The 23118-nt window shown below is 43.1% G+C and overlaps 1 protein-coding gene across 15 annotated transcripts in view; it reads left to right on the top strand.

Annotated features, from left to right (window-relative positions):
- BRSK2 (BR serine/threonine kinase 2) overlaps positions 1–23118 on the top strand; it is a 400801-nt gene that overhangs the window by 284219 nt on the left and 93464 nt on the right. For all 15 annotated transcript variants that reach the window (XM_082193170.1, XM_082193163.1, XM_082193174.1 and 12 more), the window contains exons 4-5: positions 4848–4988; positions 17880–17996. In XM_082193170.1, the coding sequence (XP_082049296.1) occupies positions 4848–4988; positions 17880–17996 (258 nt within the window). The remainder of the gene's footprint in view (positions 1–4847; positions 4989–17879; positions 17997–23118) is intronic.

Here is a 23118-nt window from a genome sequence, read left to right as displayed (position 1 = left end):
GTGCACTTTTTTTCCTGGTGGTACACAATGGTATGTGTACCCCCTTTTGAGGGGGAGGAGGTGGGAGACCTTTTGGATCCTGTCGGAGCATCATGGCTCCTTCTCTAAGCCTGGGAAGCATTGGTCCAGCTTAGGGAAGGAGGTGCAATGCTCTGAAAGGTCCTGGAGTCCTGCTGCCTCCTTCCGAAAGCTGGGCGGGGAGGCCTCTTCACCTGGGCAGCAGGTGGGTGGGTAGGCAAGGGAGGATCAGGCAGCTAACCCACTCTCACCACCCAGTCTTGGTGTAGGCCACCCCCTCCCCCATGTGCTGGGCCCTCCCCCTCCTTGTTGTTGAGTACCAGCACTTTTTTCTAGAAAAAAAGTGCTGCTTTGAGCCCTCATTATAATGCATTTTGCTCGTTTAAGCCCACCCCAAATAACATAATAGAAATAACTACAGGAAAGTCACAAGGAATTGCAAAATCAAAGTGGGACAAACAGAACTCTTTCCTTTGCTGCTTCCTATTCTCCCTACCTTCTGCTTGTGCTCCCTCCCACATACCCCTCAATTTTCTCCACCCATTCTCCTTCTCTTCATCTCATAACCTCCTTTCTTACTTCAACTTCTTTTTAACTCTTTTGTCAGCACTTTGGACTTAGGGAAGGAAGCAGCTAGCTGTTGATGAGCACCACTGAGCAGGGGCGGTGTGTCCCGTTTGGCCACCTGAGGAAAAATGGCAATGTGTTGCTCCCTGCCCCCATCCTCCTGCGGCCACTGGAATGCCCCCCTTTCACCAGTTTCTAAAGTGGGTGCTTCACTCCACCTCATTAGTGTTCTGGCTCCACCACTGAGTCTGAGCTTCCTGTGGCCAGCATTTGCTTTCTTGCAGCCACTACCCTGGTGGGAAAGGGCTATCACCTGTGTGCTGACTTCCGTTGCCACTTGCCAGGAACATTCCTGGGTCATGAGAGCAGTGTAGACCTTCACACAGCCTGCAATGGATTTTTTTTTGGGGGGGTGAGAGGGGGGACCATTTTGGACAAAGGTTGGCACCTCTACTAGTGATAGAAACCATATGAGATCCTGCCCAGCACCCCATTTGTCACCTTCCATGTGTTGCACATGGATGAACAAGTTGACCCCAAAATGACAAACATATTATTTTCTGTTCAGTGACTCAGATGCAGGAGACCTATTTTTCAAGCTCCTAAATACAGTGAGTAAGCAGGATATGTTTTAATGTGCAAGAAACTGCAGAAAAGGCCTAAAATATAACAAATGTGGACATACCCATATTTTTCGCTCTATAAGACGCACCAGACCATAAGATGCGCCTAGTTTTTGGAGGAGGAAAACAAGAAAAAAATATTCTGAATCCCAGAAGCCAGAACAGCAAGAAGGATCACTGCGCAGCGAAAGCAGCAATCCCTCTTGCTGTTCTAGCTTCTAGGATAGCTGTGCAGCCTGCATTCGCTCCATAAGATGCACACACATCCCCCCTTACTTTTTAGGAGGGAAAAAGTGAGTCTTATAGAGCAAAAAATATGGTAATTGATAGTCGTCTTCCATTCCAAATCTGGAAACACACAGTTCCTTCCTCAAAAAGATGGAAAGCTGAGTCATGTGGACCAACCGTATTATCTAATTTCTGCCCCTCTAGTTTCAGTCAAAAACATCTGTCTATGTAATACTGACTGGGAAGGTATTTGCAGCTGCAATCCTATTGAATATGGTAGGACTTACTTCCACATAAAAATGCCCACAGATAGATGGACCAGCAAAGAAATGTCTATGAGATTAGTAAGGGTACTGAATAATCCTTAAAGCAGGAGGAAATCAAAATTAGCCATGTTGGCAATTGATTCTAAATCCCAGCAGGAACCTCCCACCTTTGAGAACTGATCTGTAAAATGGATAATCAAAATATGTGTGCACATGCAATCTCTGCGAAAGCTTCTAGGTTCACAATAATAAACTTGTAGTTAATAGCTCTAGTTAGAAGTATTTGGTAAATATGTTTATATTCCCATTCCAGGGTTGGATTGAGTTTAATTCAATCCAAGAGCATGGAGCAGGAGTTGGGTACTAAAGTAAGGCTGTTTAATCAAAGCCATCTGGTAGAGGCAATCTTGAAGGGAATTGATTGAATGCGAAGAAATAGCTTCTGTTAGTGTCTCTGGTGCACTAGTAATTTAGAACCGGAGTATTTGAGATGTTGCATTACACAGAAAACCTCCTTTGTGTATCAGCTCTTGCACCTTGAGCATTGCTTAACAAACAAGTCTGCCACTCTCCTCATGTTAGCAGAGCTGTTAGCACAGAATACATTGTCTCTGTGCTCCTCTTGCTTCCCCTGACGAGACAAGAGCACCAATCTTTTAAAAATGTCTTACTCCATTTGTTTCCATTACTGTCTCTGACGCTTCTGGGCGGTGAACAAAAATAAATAACCCTCTGAATTATCTCTGCCCCTCAGTTTGTTTTACTTTTCATTCAAGATGTTGATGCTGCATACTGAGGCATTTTTAATAAGTGAAAGTTGATAAATAAATAAATTTGCTGTGCTGTTCCTACTGTGGGTAAGAAAAATGCTAGACTTGTAATTTTCTGAACTTGGGCATTTGAAGTCTGTGTAATGGAGGGCATCTGTCTGCATGTCTGCACATCTTTATAAATGAATGGTGTTGTATCTAAATTAGTATTATACCTTAAGCTACATACAATTTTGTCCTACGGCTTTACCCTGTCCAAAACATCAACTGTCCATAGCAGAAGGAATGAGTTATCCAAGTCCCTAATTAGAAAGCTAATTTTGGACGTACCACTAGATTTGCCAGATGTCACTAGATCCAGACTTGGACAATAACCTGTTCCCTACAGACTTTCATAGCAGAAAAATGAATCAAACACCACATTGTCCAAGCATGGCATTCTAGGCCCATCTTATACCATAGATGCTATTAAAAAGGATTATAACTAAAGATCCTGGGGTCACTTCTGTGTAGTGTGCACCCAGGACAGGAATTCTTTCCCATGATGACAGCATGGGAATCTGGGAACGGTTTGGCACCACTTGTATCTAAGCCCCACTTGACTAGTGGGGACTATTGGCTTGGTTTAGCTTCACATAGCAAACCTTTGGTTTCACAATATCTGATTGTGAGGGAAACTGATCACATAGTTCCTTTAAGCAGATAGAGACACACTCTTGATATCTATCACAGTTTGATGTTTTCCTGAACAATGGTTCTAAAATTAAGTGAATAATTTAGAGGTTAGACCATGCATAAGGTCCCTGGTGTGATCTCCAGCATCTGTAGTCAAAAGATAGCAGACACTGGGGAGCTGCTAGCAGAGCAGAAAGTACTAGACTTGGCAGACCAGATATCTAACTCTATCAAACAGCAATTGCCCCATTATCCCTTTTAATGTTGTTTTTAAAAATTGATTGCGATGCATCACCATCCTTACATACAATAACACACAAATGAAGGTATTTCCAATAAGAAAAAACATCTGTTATCACAACAAACACTGTGGTACCCTATACATTTTTACTTCAGAGTAAGTTTGATTGGATATATTTCCAAGTAAATATGCAAAGGATGACAGTGCACAAGAGTTTCCATGATTTGCTTTTACCTGATTCTTCTTCATTCCATATTTCATGAAAAGAAGTGATTTTCTACCATGCTTTAACTCCTACATTACTTATTAATTTTTTTGAGTCAGAACTATCCTGATACTTTTGTTGTTCTTCACTCGTGAACTTTGTCTTCCATATGATAATTTTGCATCTAATCATTTATTTATACTTTCTATATTTGGATATTTTTATCCTGCCTCTCAGTGATAAAATCACACTCTAGTGGCTTATAAATGAAAATCTCAAAAATTTAAAAGCAAAACAATCTGTATATGTGGTACATTGTATATAATAATCTTGCAGTCACCAAATATTTAAAACATCCTGGTAATTCTTTATTCTTTTCCTTAATTGCCTCTTGTGTAAGTCAGTTTTGATGGGACTAAAGTTACAGACGATTCAATGCTTTTCAGAGCACCTCAAAACAAAACAACTGCAAATGTTTTATTAGTCACCTTGTTCTAAGTCTGAAAGTTGGAAATTTGCTGTCACATTATCATATTTTAGTCTGCAAACAATTTTACTGCTAATGTGGTTGCAAATCGGAACTTCATGTCACTGAATATGGAGTTTAAATGTGCATTGATATTAATTCGAGCATGTTATTTTAGAAGATATTGAGCAGTATCCGACTAAATTGTTTCACTTGTGCAAAGAGTTTTAGCTGTGTAATGGAACTTCCAGACCCTCTCCTTTTCTCATGTGTCCCCAAAATCAGTTATGGGGGTTCCCCCAATGCTCCAGGGCAGATGTACTGGGCATGTATAAAGGCATGCAGAGAGAAGAGAGTGCAGCAAAGTTCCACTGTGTACCTAAAAGTCATTGCTCCAGCAGAACTGTTTAGTTACCGTACATACTGCCCAATAGGTAGATCACTATCCATGGTCCTTTTAGGCAGAATGTATCTTTAAGCATTGGAAATCAATTAAAAAGGATACTGGGAGCAATGAAGTCATCTGTTCTTGTTGTTTTAAAGCCTATATTCCAAGAGATATCTAAGAACTCCAGACATTCACTTGCAGCTTAAAACGTACAAGGGCACTAACACTTTGTCTCACTTTGCTGCCTATTGGTTATTATGCATTATACTTTGCTGCCTATTGGTTATTATAGAGAAAGTTGCCTATTGGTTATTATGCAGACATTTATGCATGGGTGTATATGTTTAAAACATCTGCTTGATCGCATATAAACAAATACATTTTTCCTGTCTTGTTTTAGATATTTGGTGCTAGAACATGTGTCTGGTGGAGAGCTCTTTGACTATCTTGTAAAGAAAGGAAGATTAACGCCAAAAGAAGCCAGGAAGTTTTTCAGGCAAATCATCTCCGCTTTAGACTTCTGTCATAGTCATTCAATCTGGTGAGTAAAGCTGCATAAGGTACATGGCATACAAGTGGTACCTTCAAGAAAAGGTGGCAGTGTATCCTTACCCAGCAATAGTATTGCTTCTGATCAAGGAGCCAACGCTCTATGTCCTCCTCCAGGGCGCTATAAGCAGACACTCAAAGCTCTGTGGCTCCTTAAGGCCACTCAACAATCTCATTGTGCTGTTTTGCAGGGCAGATCCTTCTTTGAGAGGGGTGTTTTAAACTTTTGCTTTACTTCTGCATACCTCCAAATTTGTCCGTCATGGTAATACCCTCCTCTTGTTCTCAGTGGGCCTGTTTTGGTTCCAATCTTTTCAGCGCCCAACCACCTGAGTTCGCTATTAAAGGGAATGATAATATTATATGATATTTATTGCATGATATATGATATTTATGGCATAAGATTATATAGCAGATCAGCCTCTAGGTCGCTGAAAGCTCTTTGGCTTTTTACAAGCCATTAGCTAGTCACTGGTAAGGCTTGGAATCTCCTGTACTGTGTGCATGCAGCTGCCAGCCCCTATTACTATCTAGATACGCTGATAACACACGTGCTTTCACTGAAGGCTGTCCATGGCCTTTCTTTGGTCGCGTTCAGTAATATGCAGTATGATGAGTGGCTCATATCTGATTAAACCTTTTTTCCCCACGGTGAGCTTGAAGACAGGGAGACACCTACTGTCACATTCATTTACAGTGAACACTTTAACTGGGAAAAACCAAAGCCCAGTGGAATCGGCAGCTTAATTTATAAGGATCTTGGGGGCATTTGCCAATAAATAAGAATAATATGTGTCATATTGCGCCCTCTCCCTGAAGAAACCTGGGACAATTACCAATTCAACAAACTCATTTTATGGCATCCCTGGGTTATAGAAAACCTTCTGGTGTTTGGCAGCCTTGCCTAGACCCCTTCTGGGCATTCGATTCACTATTCCCTTTAATTTCTTTTCCAGTAGGGAGTAATTTTCTTTTATCAGTCTGTTATTGATACCCACTTGGATGATTTAATTGTTGAGTGTGGTTTAACCTGTTAACTTACAGGCCATGTTTTAAATTGAACCAGTTTCCACTTAGGGCTTTAACAAGTTTGAGTAATTTTTAAATTACACTGAAATTGAGTTTTTGCCACCAATTGGAATGCAAAGTTTCTGTTCAGCTACTGACCCATAACCATACATTTATTTCTCAGTAATGTTGTTTCCTAAGATTTGATTGGCTGTGAATGGTGATTTACATAATGGATGTAAGGCTCTTTCTCAGTACAGATGGCATTAAAATCCTTAAATCTGATAGGTTGGAGGATGGATGGCGGCTAACAGATTGAGGTTGAATCCTGACAAGACAGAAGTACTGTTTTTGGGGGACAGGAGGCGGGCAGGTGTGGAGGATTCCCTGGTCCTGAATGGGGTAACTGTGCCCCTGAAGGACCAGGTGCGCAGCCTGGGAGTCATTTTGGACTCACAGCTGTCCATGGAGGCACAGGTCAAATCTGTGTCCAGGGCAGCTGTTTACCAGCTCCATCTGGTACGTAGGCTGAGACCCTACCTGCCTGCGGACTGTCTCGCCAGAGTGGTGCATGCTCTGGTTATCTCCCGCTTGGACTACTGCAATGCACTCTACGTGGGGCTACCTTTGAAGGTGACTCGGAAACTACAACTAATCCAGAATGCGGCAGCTAGACTGGTGACTGGGAGCGGCCGCCGAGACCATATAACACCGGTCTTGAAAGACCTGCATTGGCTCCCAGTACGTTTCCGAGCACAATTCAAAGTGTTGGTGCTGACCTTTAAAGCCCTAAACGGCCTCGGTCCAGTATACCTGAAGGAGCGTCTCCACCCCCATCAGTCTGCCCGGACGCTGAGGTCCAGCGCCGAGGGCCTTCTGGCGGTTCCCTCATTGCGAGAAGCAAAGCTACAGGGAACCAGGCAGAGGGCCTTCTCGGTAGTGGCGCCCGCCCTGTGGAACGCCCTTCCAGCAGATGTCAAAGCGATAAACAACTACCTGACATTCAGGAGACATCTCAAGGCAGCCCTGTTCAGGGAAGTTTTTAACGTGTAATATTTTATTGTATTTTTGGTTTTTATGGAAGCCGCCCAGAGTGGCTGGGGAGGCCCAGCCAGATGGGCGGGGTATAAATAATAAATTATTATTATTATTATTATTATTATTATTATTATTATTATAGGGTAAAGACTACAGCAAGATGAAGAGTGTGCATTGCATACCCACTGCTGATGCCTTGTAATAAATATGCAATGATTATAAAGACACTCCTTGAATGACTACAGTCCTGATATACCCATAACAAAAAGGGGAGCCTCGTTGTCTTAAAGGCAGACTTCTATATAGACGGGCTGCATCTTTCTTTTGACAGGGAAAGGAAATAAAGCATGGGTAGAATGTAAAGCTTGTACAGATTATTGTTGAGTTGATGTGCAGCACAACCTTGTGCATCGTTATTCAGAAGCAAATATTGTAGTGCAGCTTACTCCCAAATGTGCACTGGATTGCAACACTAATCTGTAGCTGTGCTGCAACATCTGCATGTAGGGTGGGCTGAGGAAGAAGAGGATCTGAGTGCAGCTTTTGATGTATATCTGGAAGTTGTGTTTGTGTTTAATAATAATAATAATAATAATAAATTTTTATTTATATCCCGCCCTCCCCAGCCGAAGCCGGGCTCAGGGCGGCTAACAACACTAAAAAAGTGCAACAATATAAAAACATCATAAGAATTAATTAAAATCAAAATTAATGGCAACCATAAACTAAAGTATTGTAAAGATTGCTGAAGGAGGGAGTCAGGCTGTGCCCTAACCAAAGGCCTGGTGGAACAGCTCTGTCTTGCAGGCCCTGCGGAAAGATGTCAAGTCCTGCAGGGCCCTTGTCTCTTGTGACAGAGCGTTCCACCAGGTTGGAGCCGCAGCCGAAAAAGCCCTGGCTCTAGTTGAGGCCAGCCTAACCTCTCTGTGGCCTGGGACCTTCAAGATGTTTTTATTAGAGGACCGTAAGTTCCTCTGTGGGGCATACCAGGAGAGGCGGTCCCGTAGATACGAGGGTCCTAGGCCGTATAGGGCTTTAAAGGTTAAAACCAGCACCTTAAACCTGATCCTGTACTCCACTGGGAGCCAGTGCAGCTGGTATAGCACCGGATGAATGTGATCCCGCAGCGAAGACCCCGTAAGGAGTCTCGCTGCGGCATTCTGCACCCGCTGGAGTTTCTGGGTCAGTCTCAAGGGCAGCCCCACGTAGAGCGAGTTACAATAATCCAGTCTGGAGGTGACCGTCGCGTGGATCACAGTGGCTAGGTCAGGGCGAGAGAGGTAAGGGGCCAACTGCTTAGCTTGGCGGAGATGAAAAAATGCCGCCTTTGTTATAGCTGCAATCTGCGCCTCCATAGAGAGGGAGGTATCGAAGATTACACCCAAACTCTTAACGGACGGTGCTGGCACTAATTGCACCCCCGCAAGAGATGGGAGTTGCCCCCTCAATCCCATATCGTCCCGTCCCAGCCAGAGGACCTCTGTCTTCGAAGGATTTAACTTCAACCGGCTCCCACGTAACCATCCAGCCACAGCTTCCAAGCATCTGATCAGTGTGTCTGGGGCCGAGTTTAAACTGTACCACTTTGAAATAGAGTGATTTTCACCCAAACTTAAGATACGAAAGTGAGTGGTGACAGAAAAGTTGCCCTTCTATCATGATTTTCCTTTCTGATTGGTCCCTGTGTCCTCAGCTCATTTTCCTTCAATGCCTTGGTCTGCCCAGTCAAAATTATTTTCCTCCAGGTTTATGTTATGATGCAGGGCTGCTTACACATTTGCATAAAGCTACGGCATGATTTTTGTACAGTTGCACATTCCTCCATGAGATTGGGGAGAGGGAGAGTAAAAGGGCATTTTTGGGGGTGTTTCAGGCAAGCGAGTCATGTGCAGAGGTAGCATAGGAGGGGCAGACCTTTTCTGATAAAGAATATCTTATTGATTTCGGAGCACAGGGTTTGCTTTTTAAAAAGCAACAAGGAGTAGCTTCCTGACAGTCTAGAGGTGCTGCATGCATTGTGAATCCACACCACACAAGCTTTGGGTTGCACTAAACTACAAGTGTAGACTAGCTCACAGAAAAGAGTGGTGACAGGTTATGGGGTAGATTGAATGCCAAGTCCAGAGAAAATAGGCAAGTAGCACAGATGGGTTTATAACAGTCAACAGAGCACAAGGGAGAGCTGACGGAAATCAATAACAGCTTGAGGGTCCAATCTGAAACTCATTAAAATTAATGGAGAGAGTCCCACTTACTTTGGTAGCCGCTGGATCAGGCCGAGAGATTTTTCCTTATTAAACTATATGACCAAACTCATAAGTCCTTTAGACTGATACTTCATCAGTCCAGCAGACACTTACAGTTCCACGGTTAACAAATGGCCTGCAGGTTATTACTTACATGATCAAAGGTGCCTTAGTTTAATAAGCCATGGGGTTGTTGTTGTTTTTCAAGTTGTTGCTTGGCAGAGGTGGTACAGTTGAGTTGAAAGTAATGGGGTTTGACCTTGGAGATCTAAGTCAACTTGCCCTATGGCCCAGGCCAGCCCTCTCCACTCTCCACCCTCCTTCCAGTTTTGAACAGAAAAATATTCTAGCCATGTCCTCATATGGTCTTGTTCTGTTTTACCATTGTTCTAGACCGAGTTGTTTTATACAGGTTGAGACTGAGGGCCAGTAACTTGCCCAAGCCATTTAGTCAGAACAGGACTGAACATGGATGTGAACCCAATTACAGGTTGAACAATCTAATCACCTGTACCCTGCCACAGAAGCTGAGCTGGAACATTGCCATCCACTCCTAGGATACTATCCTGTCAACTCTTTCCTGTACTTTCCTGTCAACTCTTAAGTCTGATTGGAGCAGATTTCAAGGAAATAGATTCCGTCTTGCAGTCATTGGTTGGTGAGGGAAGGCTCTTTTTGTTACAACCTTAACTATTTGTGTTATTCTCTCACCTGGTATGGTCACTGTGTGAGAGCCTTGCAGTTCCCAGGATGGTGCTGCTTATGACACTTCATAATGAAAAACTGGAAATTGGCAGTTTGGGTGGCAGGGAGCATGGATTAGTTTGGGAGAGGGGCATTATAATTTGCGGTTTTAAATGCCAGTCAGGGGCTGACAAGATCACAAATCTTCTACTCTGCTTGGTTGTCCAGTCATGGCCATGCTGAAATTTCTGCTGCTGGTGAACAAAGTTTGCAGGGGTCTGTACTGCTTCAAAAATCTGATCAGAGATAACAGTGGGACAAATTTAATGTGTGTGCAGCATAGGAGAGAGAGAGAGAGAGAGAGAGAGAGAGAGAGAGAGAGAGAACGCACTTGCAGACTGTGTTCTCTTGGTCACACCCCACTGGCAATGTTAAATTGGCAAAACAGTCTCTGAATGAAAAAGCTCATCCACTCATGGTTTGGGTCAATGCAAAGATTTTTGTTTCATTTTTAAAGAGTTTTCTGACTTTCCTCCAAGTCAGCTTATTCTTTCAATTAAAAAAATATTATACCAGCAACATCAGAAATCAGTAGGATCAGCATAATGATGATAACCAAAGGCTTCCTGAAACAAGAAGTTATTTGCCCACTCCTGATTTTTTAAAAATAATATTTATATTGTATTGAAGTGATTTCAATTAAAAGAAATAAAGTGATACAGAAAAAATAAGGAAAAGTGAGGGGGCAACAACAACAAACACACACACACACACACACACACATATATTCTTATATAAAATTGGTAAGTGTTGTTATCCTAATACATATATAAATGTTAATAGCCTACTACATTTTGTATAAAGCCCTTCCAAATATTATCATACTTATCCAAGCAAAGTCTGCACCTGTAAGCATTCTGTTCATAGGTTGTGAGTGATGTCATATCATCAATCCATTGATTAAAGTGGATCATATCTATATTTTTCTAGTTCATCAGTATCAGTCTCTTGGCCCCCATTAGGGCACACAAAGTCCATTTTCGTTGTCCCGTTGATAATTTCCACACTGCAGGTATATAGTTCAATAGAATATTTTTCCCTGAAAGATTTGACTTTTCCTGCACAGTCATTGTTACACAATCCAGCACCTTCTCACAAAACATAAAAAGTATAGAACACTGTACAAACATATGTTTCAGGGAGGCATTGTCCTTGCCACATCTCCAACACTGAGCTATCTTAGCTAACTAACCCTTTTTTAAAAAGGAGTCCCATAAACTCAAAATATTATTTTATGTTGTAGAAGTCTTCATTTCAAATCCAGTGACACCTTGGGTATTGAGGCTAAAACATTTCCCCACTGTCTGGGAAAGCTTGTAACATTGCAGGCTTGTAGCATTCGTTGCAACTTGTAACATTAGGGGGCCTGGTGCGCTTTCATCTTCAGCTGCTGTGTTCATGTGCAGTTATTTGAACATGGGGGATCCTTAGGGAAATGGCTTGACCAGCAGACTTGAGAGGTCAAATCTGGGGCTAACAGGAATATCCTCTATCTTTGGATCAGCTTGCCAAGAGAGCAATTCGTGGGTTACAAGGGTGAGAGAACTGCCTGTAATTCCCAAGCAAGGCCTCCCTCACTACAGAAAGCACAGCAAATGAGGCCCAAAGTGACTTCACTCCTGTGATTTATTACATTGCCACAGGATGGTTGCCCAAGACTTCGAAGCACCCAGAGGTAAAAAATAGGCACGTCCAGTTTTGCATTGTGCACGTTAACTTGCAAATATACATTAAGATACTGACAAGGTCCCCAGTAAGTGGATAAAAGCTGACAACCCAGTGCTGGTCTGTCATTCAAGCACTGGCCCAAATTACTTTGAAATGAATGCATTTAAAGGAACAATGCACATACATATCCAACATTGGTTGTTCACCTGGAAAACCATATTCTTCCTGGCACATTGGATCAGCATCTTGTTTTAAAAACACTGCCCAGCCTTGGGAGATAAGCATCCCGTTAGGTGAGTCAATGGCGGGGAGAGGCCAGAGCTCTTTTAGTTTCCTTTGCATCAGGTAGCTGAGCTGACAGGGAATGGTGTTTTAGAGCCTGAGGGAGCTCTGTGAGGGAGGAGGAGCCCCAGTTTTAGATTTCCTCTGAAGGCATTCCCTCTTGTGAGAAAAGAAGTAAAAACTCCACACAGCACTAAGAGGAGTCTGCATGGAAGAGCAGGGAGAACAGCTAAAGGAGTCAGGATTGGCTGGCTGTGACATCATCAAGCAGCACAGCGATTGGTCCAGCATCTGTTTGTGTGAGTGTGTTGGCTTTTCCCTTCTGGTTTTGCAGTGCTGACAAATAAAAGTATGATTACAGGAAAGGCCCCATGGCAAACCTGATTAGGCTTCAGTGGTAATAAATAATGCCAATTATTCCATAGGGGAGGGAAAACATTGAGAGGAATTTCCCTCTGGTAATGAGTTGCAGGATTCTGTTTTCATCTTATTTTTATTTGGGTTATAAGAGGTTATTAGGGGGGAGCACTTGGAGAGGGTGATACAGGATTTTGCATGAATATTGATAAATGACAATTACTTGAGCCTCTTCCCTTTCCATCGCCTGAGGCCATGTCTGCTGATATATACAGGCAGGACTCGTAGTAATCTTTGTGTATGTGTTCATGTGGGGGCAAACGAAAAAGGAATAAGAGCTTTGTTTGCATCCTTTGCACTAAAAGGAGAGGACTGATTTAGAAGCTGTATGTCAGGGTACTACAGTAGCAACACGAAAAGAGCTGCTTTTGATTCTGCAAGCTGTAACTTGTTGTAAAATGCCACTGCATACGCACATACCTTTTATTAAAAGAGAATTCAGACTTTTGAATCAAAGAGTCTGAGATGTTCACAAAATGTTAAGCATCATTTAGAAACAGACTTAAGGCAGTTCCACTACATGGAGCAAAGGCCAGTCTCCATGCAACACAAGGCGCTTGGCTCCACACACCCCTTCCAACATTTTACAGACAACATTGACTACCACTACAAGGTGGTTTCTTTCATTGAGACCACATCATCTGCTCAGAACATTACAGATCAGTAGGCTATGGAAGCAGGCTATGGAAGCAGAAAACGTCTTTTTTTGTTATCTTTATTTATTTTTCTTGTATTAACGTCCCTGAATGGTTTACAAGAAATCTTAAAATTATCAGAAAACCCCCCAGTTAAAAACAAGTAATTTAAAACATTTAAAAGATAATTAAAGTGAACTGTAAAAGATTAAAGCACATCAACATTTATGTGTCTGGATAGACCTACCTAAACAAAAATGTTTTAAGCAGGTGCTCAAAGGAGTACAGAGAAGGCACTTGCCTGGTATCAACAGACAAGGAGTTCCAACGTGTAGGTGCTGCTGCACTAAAACATCCATCTCAGGGTCATGGGTTCGAGCCCCGCATTAGGCAAGAGGATTCCTTCATTGCAGAGGGTTGGACTAGATGACCCTTGTGGTCCCTTCTAACGCTGTAATTCTAGGATTCTGTGATTCTTATGTTCCTTTTAAGACTTCTGCCTGACTTCTTGGAGAGATAATTAAAGAAGGCTTCTGGTCAAGGTTGACAGGGGTAGGATAGATGGACCATTAGTCTGATTCAAAATAAAATCAAACTTTGTATCATATTGCAGGAGTACTCATAGATCCATTTGTGCAATTTGATTATATACTGTGATGTGTGCAATGCAGGAAAAAGCCTCCAATTTCTGGACTATGCACCTTAAGATTTCATGATCAGGGAGTTTTTTTTGCTTCCCCCTCCCAACACACTTATATGTACTCCATACATGCATACCCACATACTTACAGAAATATCCTTTTAGAAACCATGCTTCAAGAAGGATATGCAAATCTACTATCTTCAGAAGGGCTGTAGCCTTTGTTAGCTGCCATTCTAAATGGGTCTGGAACAACATTTCTGATATGCCGTGTACTGCACAGTTCTTCCTCTTTCATCTTCCCTGTTGGCATATGTGGCTCTGTATGAAGCACTTTCCTTCACTCGCTCACCAAAGCCACTGCCTTATTTAATCCTCCTTTCCAGCCAATGTTTAGAAAGCCCCAGGGGCATTTCAGTCTCTAGAACAATGAAAGGGTATTGTGTCCTCTTTCACCTACAGACCGAGGAGGTGACACCTATCATGTAAGACATGGAACCAGAGAGATCAGCTGGAAAGGAACCAAATGAAGTTCATTTACCCTGCAATGTTCCATTAAATGCTGAGCAATTAGCACATGTTGTGGGGTTTTGCTTTTGTTTTCTTTCACTTTAGCACAAGGGGGTTCTTTTTCCATATTAATTAGATCATCCAGGCTGTTGGTCTCTTAAAGAAATTGCATCTAACATCCATTGCTCCACTAATCTCTCTGCCTTTTATGTTGGTTTTTAGCAAATGGAGACTGGGGGACAATGCAGATGTTGTATATATAATAATAATAATAATAGTTCTGCTTTGAGCTGAACTTACCTTAGCACATGTCTGCATTCCTAGTTTGTCATGGGTAAATGATTATCTGAGGCATCAGCAGAACATATTTGAGCTGTGCTGTCTACTGTGACAGTATATGAAAATCAGTACTGTGTATTGTTACTTGACTGAAAATTGCTCCAAACATTCCTCACTACAGAAATGTATGTGCACAGAAAAACCATAAATCTGACATCATGCTTGTCACATGATATGCCCTTGTGATCTTCAATATCTGCTCCCCCTTTCCCAAAAGTAAGGCTTTGAAGTCTCTGAATACCAGTTTCTGGGAGTCACAGGTGGGCAGAGTACTGTTGCACTCGGGCCCTGGCTGGGTGCTTCCCACAGGCATCTGGTCGGCCACTGTGAAAAGAGGATGCTGGACTACATGGGCCACTGACATGCTCCAAGAGGCTCTTCTTATGATCCTAGCACAGGTAGGGAAGCCATATGGAACCCCTCCATCCTTTTATGCAGCCCTCAGCAAAACAAAAAGGAAGGGGGGGAGCTGCCCCATTTTTCTGCCCCATCTCTGTTCCTTCCTTCCTGTTCATTTCCTCCTTGTTCCCCCCACACACCCCACATTGTCCATGTAGTTTCAGAACAACTGGAGGGGGCAGTCATGTAGCAGACTTTGGGATGGTGTCCCTGCAAGTCCGCGGCAGTTTGTTTGAAATAATTTATCTGATAAAAAGAAATGGATGACTTAAAAAAACCACCATTTGGTGGGGGGGTTTTGGGGGAATTTCTGGAAAGGAATTGTTTGGTTGTGTGTGTGTGTGTGTGTGTGTGTGTGTGTGTGTGTGTGTAGTACACCAATCTGAAAGCAATTACTTTCACTTGCTTTCCAGATCAGCAGCTATGTTGTTCTGGTTTTTCCTTTTTTATTATTTTTTTAAAATGGTGTACTTATGTGAGAATTCCTTTAAGCCCAGTGGGACTTACCTCTGAGTAGACTTGCATAGGATCGATAATAATAATCTGAGGAAGCCATTACTGACACCTACTTGAATAAAATATGGGGGGGCACCCACCCACACTTCTCCCTGCATCCCCCCACCTCTGTGGAACGCACCTTCCTCTGCCGTGTGCAACTGGGCCCAGACCTCCCCTTCCTCCCACCTGCCTGCCTCTCACCCCCTGCCCCCATGCAAGAAGTTTCTGCCCACTAACCCCCATTCCCACCCGCTCACCTCTCCTACTGGCCGGCCTGCCCTTCCTCAGCTGCCCTGCTTGGAAATGACACTGGAAGCTGGGAGACAAGCCAGGAAAAGAGGTGGCATCCGGCTGCGGAGGAGGTGGCTGCCCAAGAGAGGGAGGGAGATGCCAACTTGCAGAAAATATTGGGCAGGCCCATTCCCCCTAAATATTTTAGGGGGGCAAGGGGCCAGGGCCCCATAAAATTGGCACCTATGGAAGCCAGTGTGAAATTAGTTAATTTTTGTCTCTGGCTCTGATGGTCACTGGCTCTGGCTCTGCCCACCAAAGGATTACCCCTGAGGAAATGTGACTTCTGACAGTTACACACCACTGGCTTTAATTTCTTTTTTTCTTTTTTGTTAATGTTCACAAATTCATTAAATAGTCTTTTTTACCCCAATAATTTCCATAATGCAGAAAAAAAAACAATAAACAAGCTTATTTTTTAGAAGGCAGTGTTTCTATCTAGACAGATATAAATTTCACCCTGAGAGGATGAGTCAAACACTGTGGAACCTTGCAGGGATGTTCTTAAGGGATGACTAGCAACTGCTCATTATTCTGAGCTACGTTTTAGTTAAGCTTCTATTTTCATGTCCAAGTGTGCGGCTTCACTGAACTGGGATGGGCTAGCTCAGGCACTGCAAAGCTCTCTGTAGACTTTAAAAAAATCACTAGGACTTTTTCACAGCTCACTCCCAGATGTCCAGGACTTATGTCAAAAAGGGGTGTTGGTACTGAGCCTGCTGTGGAAACCACATTGAAAAGCTGAAGTGTGTTTTGACTATTCCAAACCAAAAGTCAAATAAATAATTTCAAGTCAGTCATACTCTTTATAATAATCCTCCTACCTGGAAAGAGTGGGGTCAGTGTTCTGTGACAACCTGTTGGGTCCCAACCTCAAGAATCCTAGTAGTCAAAGTTATCAGAGGCTGCTAGATGTCCTGCCAGGAGCAATGGGATGCAGTTACTATGAGCAAACTCATGACCAGCAAGCTCAGAGCTTGTCCACATTTTGTTTGTCCCCTGCCCAGAAAGCATGGGTCTGAGAGTTTTTTGCTTGACCTGTGCTTTCTAGGCATGTGTCCAAGCAGTTTTCCATTTGCCCTGCCACTTTCCCTGGGTGAACTCTCTCTTTACTGCTGAATTTGAGCAAATGTCAGTCTGCAGAAAACCCAATTGACGTTTGCTCTGATTCAGCAGTAAGGAGTAGGTTTCCTCTGGGGTGCAGCAAGAGAAATGGAAGTGTAGGCAAGCCTTTAAGGTCAAAGTGAGAAAGGCAACATCCAGCTGATCCTGGAGCTGCAGAGCGACCAGCCACTCAACTATCATTCCCTGAAAAGAAAAGCTGGGAATAGCGCTCATAGTGGATAGTCAGCACCAAGGAGCTGAGTGATTGTCTGTTTGAGATGGGTGGTGTTGGAAGGGGCACTGATAATGGTAGCAATCTTCCTCGTTTTCTTTTCATCAGCTAGAGTGGGCATAGATCATGCTGTCATCATCTGGTCGCTGTTATAAACAAGCCAAATCCATCAACATCCTGAAACGCTACTTTTGATTTGATTTGCACTCCCCAGTTTTCACAGCTCACTCACTCTCAAATGGAGAGAACTCTTGGTGTCCAGTGCTGCCCAGGTTTGGTTTCCTTTGGAATGATGTCAAGGGAGACTTACTGGCATTTTGTAATATCTGCACTTACATACACATGTACCAGGTGGAGCATAGGTGGAGGCTCAGAGCAGACACCCCAAAATCTTCTAGAGAGAAACTAAGCCTTTATTCCCAATGAAGGTCTCTCCTTCCAGAAGTTTGGGTCAGTCTCCTTAAGAAAGGGTAGGTTCTTGGCTACTCTTCCAGGACCATTGAGAAAATCCTCAGCAAACCAACCCCTCTCCTCTACAGTCTTACAATTGAGAATCACAGGACGGGAAAGTACTCCAAGAGGATATCTATCCCAATCCCATAACTCTTTTCAAAAGTATCATCTTCCCACCCCCATTTCTTTTCTTTTTTTTTAATAAAACAGAGAGAAGTGTGGCAGGAAGTAACCCTTGAGTCTTGTTTTCTCCCAAGCCAATGAGATCAATCGGAAGCAATTACAGAGCAAATGAGCCTCATATTTTGCCAGGTGGCTTTTGCCTGAGGAGTGGGGACTGCTCTCTGTCTTAACCCATGACCTGCTCCTCTCTTCACAGCCACAGGGATTTAAAACCAGAAAACCTATTGCTGGATGAAAAGAATAACATCCGGATAGCAGACTTTGGGATGGCGTCACTGCAAGTCGGCGACAGTTTGCTTGAAACAAGTTGTGGGTAAGTTGCAATGAGGCCATAAAGCAGAGGTGGCTAGCCAGTCAGTGACTACTAGTCCTGATGACCAAATCAGAATTCCAGGTTCAGAGGTGGCATGGAAGGGGGCTATGCCCTCCTGTGCTGTTGGTGGGCTGCCCAGAGGCAAGTGGGTTGTTGCTGTGGGAAACAGGACCCTAGCCTATGTGGACCTTTGGTCTTATCCAGCAGGACTTTTCTTATGCTATATTCATCCCTTCCCATCTTAAGAAGACTCTGCAGTATTGTGGAGGGGGGCAGGATGTAGATGGGCTCCTGGTAGTTCAGCAGTGCCAGGGTACATTGTCTGCACAAAATCAAGTATCCAGTATGTACTTCCTAGTGCAACACAGAGGTTAATTTTCCTAACAGAAATGAAAACCACATCTCATCTTGACAAGAAACAGCTTGGACTGTTAAGAGGTGGGATACTGATAACCTCAATCACCTGTAACAAAACATCCCTTCCCCGCACTGCTTTTTGTTAACTTAAAACTATAAGCATCAAGCTTCCAGGCTTGGAATCCGAGGTTTTTTAATGCAAAAGTCCTAGAGAGATTTCTTTGGAATTTTTGTGAGATGGCTTCCACATGCTGTTCCACTCACAGTGGGAGAGAGTGGCATGCATTGCAGTAAATAAATGAAACTTCCTACACACGCTTACATAAGAGACCTTTTTTTAAAAAAGCACCCAACACACCACCACCACAACAAGCAAAGATTTGTTTTCCTTTGCAGTAAAGCCTCTGGTTTCATACTGTATATATACAATGAATTGCAGTTCAAATGTAACCATTAAAAGCCTACAGGCATAAGCATTTATGAGTTTCTACAGCAGAAGAGAAATCCCCACCCAAAACACCTAAAAATAGAAAGCAGAGCTGTTTAAATATGCTTTTAAAATCCCCAAAGACTATAATAGCCAGATTTCCCCTTGTGTTTAGACTACTATGGAGACTCAATTGCAGGTTTCCCCGAGGAATTTAGACTTGCTATTTATGGAACCTCTGTACGCTGCCACCACCTACTGGTAGTAATGAAAAACTCGACTGACCCCACTGCTGTTGTCCAGTAAGCAGCACTTTCCAAGATTTTTTCTTTCTTTCTCATGGTTGCAAAGAGATCTGGAAAGTAAGCAGTCTGGTAGGCATCAGTGGCACACATCAGCAAATGCAGAGACTTGTAATTTTTACTACTGGTATTTAACTTGCTTCTTGTAACAGCAAGCCCATAGGATGGTACAGAACCCAGGTGAGAACAGAGGCAAGAGGGTTTCCATATTTTTCTAGGTAATGTTCCTCAAATATTTATCTGGAACCAGTGCTTTTCTTCTAGAAAAAAAGGTGCTGGTACTGTGTACCCTTGAGTACCCCCCCCAAAAAAAGCACTGCCTGGAGCACTCATTCAGCAGAAATGGATTCTGTTAACATACTCTTCTTATGCAGAACATTTAATACCCCACCAACTGACCTTGTGGGTTCTCACATCAGCTTACAAAATAACAATAAAAATAAAGGCGATCTACAAGTAACAACTGAAGCAACTTTCATATAAACACCGAAAGGCCAAAACAACAACAACAACCAAACAGCTGCACAGGTCAAGCAGCAGGACCCCATATATAAAACCAATTCCAACACAGCAGCTAAAAGACCTCCTGAATAAAAAGTCACAATGCATTTCCTGAAAAGATGGATGGGACCTGTCCAGCAGCTCAACAGCGAGGGTACCATCACTGAGAAGGTGCTGGTTGTAATAGCTTCTGATCACACACAATCTTAAGGCACGAAAGAGGTCGTGTGGGAGAACCTGACCATTAGAGTATCCAGGGACATGGAAATGGGGAAGGTGACTTAGGAAGGGTCTATGAGTAAAGCAGGGCGTTCCTTGGGTTCAAAATATCCCTCAACGAGCACATGAATTGGAACGGCAGCTATGCTAACCAACTCACCTTATCTTAAATGTAGAGGGCTATGTAGAATGCACACACATCACTCAATGGAAATAACTATTATGTCACTGTCTTAAACTTCAACATGGCTCCTTTGAGCCAGTGAGCCCATTCAGTTTATGAGCATGTTGGTGAGCAGAGGGTGGGAACAAGCTCATTAATTATAATCTTTGCTTGGGATTTACCTGTCAGTCTCTTTAGTCTGTCTGTTATGCTGCTTTGGTCTCATTCTTAACTGTTAGTGTCTTGGCAATTTGGGCATCATTTGGTAATCCCTACTTTGGACACATATCTTGCAGCAGAACGATAGATGGTATGATGATGATGATGATGATGATTCTAACCCACCCATCTGGCTGGGTTTCCCCAGCCACTCTGGGCGGCTTACAGCATATATAAAACATAGTAAAATATCAAAAATAAAAAACTTTCCGATACAGGGCTGCCTTCAGATGTCTTCTAAAAGTTATGTAGTTCTTTATCTCCTTGACATCTGAAAGGAGGGCATTCCACAGGGAGGGAGCCACTACCGAGAAGGCCTTCTCCCATTTATCTCCTGAACCACATTTTAAGTCGGATTCACCATAGCAGGGATGTTGACCTTGTGGCCTCCCTATGCTGTTGGAGCGCAACTGCGGCAACTCCAAGCAGCATGTCATATGGTCAGGGGTGATGGAAGCTGTAGTCCAGCAATGTTTGAAGGGCCAAAAGGTCAGCCACCCTCCATTTCATTGTTTTTCATTGCCTCTGCTCTATTCACACCTTCTTCTTCAAATGAAAGAATCTATGTAGTTCTATTGGAGCATTCTCCCTCCCCCGTTTTTTTAAAAAATCACTTCCCAATTTTAGATTGCCCTGTAGGTTCATACAAGTTAGGAGCTAACCGGCAGGTAATGTAGCAGATGGCACTGTCAGCCCAGCCTAGAATCTCAGAGGGCAAACGTGCTAATCTGTGGGTAGTGCTGGAATTCAAACCTCAGAGCCTGGAGCAGAACAAAGCCCCGTGTTGCTGCCTTAAAATGCACTAATAAAGAAATCAATGGAAAGGAAGAGACGTGAATGTAATAAACACAACACAGCAGCTCTGCGATCCCCTGCTTTGCTGATACATTTTAAGCACTATCACTAGGCCTCCATGTGAGCTATTACACCACTTCATTAATTCTCCTGGCATGTAGCCCAGCATGGCTGATACTGGTGCCTTGCGTTGTTGTATCTGGTAAGAGAGGAGTGAGGGATGCACAGTGTCATGCCACACAATTTCAAACGTGGGAGGGGGGGTGAAGGACGGAGGGGAAGTCAGAATTCTGACCAGTCTTCTCCTAGGGCCCTTAGTTAAACCTGCATCAGAGCTTTTCACAGGAACAGTTTTGCCTATGCTTTGTCCTCAGTGTGGAGCCAGTGCTTGCAGACATCTTTTTTTTCTTCAAGTGAATCCTGAAAGAGCCATTAAATGTTAACAGCTACATACTCCTGTGTGCTCAGAAGTTGATTTTCTAGCAGAGAGGGAGAGAGAGAAAGAGAGAAAGGAAATATGTGTTGGATAACAGTATGCGCTATTGATGGCCACGAAAGGAATCTCCAGTTAACTTTTATTTGGTGAACTGTAGGGATCAAATTGTGTTTGATGCTGCAGCGAAGCAGATATTCTGTATTGCTGGAGTGTAAAAGTTCAAGTGCTCTGTTAAAGACTTTTCTATACAGATCAAGCCTGGCCATCCCAGTGTTCTCTTAGGGAAGGATCCATTAGGTCATCCACCTCTGGCTGGCTTTAGAAAGGCTGTAGTATGTAGCCTTGAACATTACCTTTAGGCAGCTGCTGCTTTGTTTTTTGTTGTTGTGAGCTTTATTTATTTATTTATTTGTTTGTTTATTTACTTTTTTACATTCCATCATTCAGTTATAGCTTTTTCTGGGTTTTATTCATTAGATCAGCACAGATTGTTTGCTTCTAACGCTGATGTCTATAGATAAAAACATCCCTGGAGGAAACGATAAAAAGTGCAGTCTTGATTGTTTTTTATATATCTTAGAGAACATTGAATAGGGAAGGTGGGGAGGAGAAGCAGGCTAGCTTTTTCGTTGACATAATTTGCCACTGCCTGATTTGACTGCACATCAAGCCTTGATCGTACTAAATCCCTCATTTCTGGAACCCTCCGCTGCTCACATCTTCATAGGGAGGGCAGAACAGTTTTAAACATGTGCACACACATATATGCAACTGAGGGGAATAATGTGCCACATTTGAGGTTTGTTGGGAGAATGGCAACCCCTGAAGCTCCGCTTACTGTAGAAATCACACACCCGGGCAAGTTTCATGCTGATGAGCTGGTCCCTGAAGCACAGGGGTAATTCAGCAAGACTTTGCATTTCTCCAAGAGCCAGGGAGGCCCATGAGCAAACAGCAGAGAGTGGATGGAGCTGGGGAGTTGGCACGATGCAGCTTTTATTAGTTCAGATTTCTTCATTCTCTTGCTTGCCTTTACCTTCCAGGCAAAGAAAATTCAAGGCAATTAAATGCTGGGAAGGCTCTCCCATCTGTCCCAGAGCCTCTTCTCCACCACATGATGCTTTTATGATATTGCAGATTGCTAGTTATAGCCCCCTGGTGCTTGACTGTCACCAGGGGGGAAAGTCAGGATGGCTTTGTTATGATGAAGGTATCTGGCTGGGACACGGTAACTTTCTGTTTTGCCACAGACCCTATGTTGACCTGGAATTAGCTGCAACTCTCCAATGGTTTGACTTCACCCCCAAAGGTGTGCTCTTCCATTGTTTCCTGAGACAGAAAGATGCCAACAAAGCTGCAGTGGTACAGCTGGTGCAATGGTGGACTTCGCTTCCTTTTGTCCCCTGCTTTCCTTAGTTAGATCACAAGCCTCTTTGGATCAGGTCCTAAGACATCTTCAAGAAGTTTATAAATATGAGCGTGATTTCACTGTCCCCTTCCACACCCCCTCCAGACTCAGGAATTACTGTAATGTATTCATAACTGCATTTACTTGGGTCCTTTGGATGAGAAACATGACAGTTAAATATACTTGAAGCTAGGTTGAATGTGTAGCACATACATGCCTTAGGATCATATCTGGTCGTCTTGTTGTGGCTGTTGCACTTTTTTTTCATTCTTAGAGTAAAGGGGCTTTGCTTGTT

This window comes from Podarcis vaucheri (assembly GCF_965113315.1).
Source record: "Podarcis vaucheri genome assembly, chromosome: 1".
NCBI lineage: Eukaryota > Metazoa > Chordata > Lepidosauria > Squamata > Lacertidae > Podarcis > Podarcis vaucheri.
Note: the sequence above shows the minus strand (reverse complement) of the source record. Positions and strands in the feature narration are given on the sequence as shown.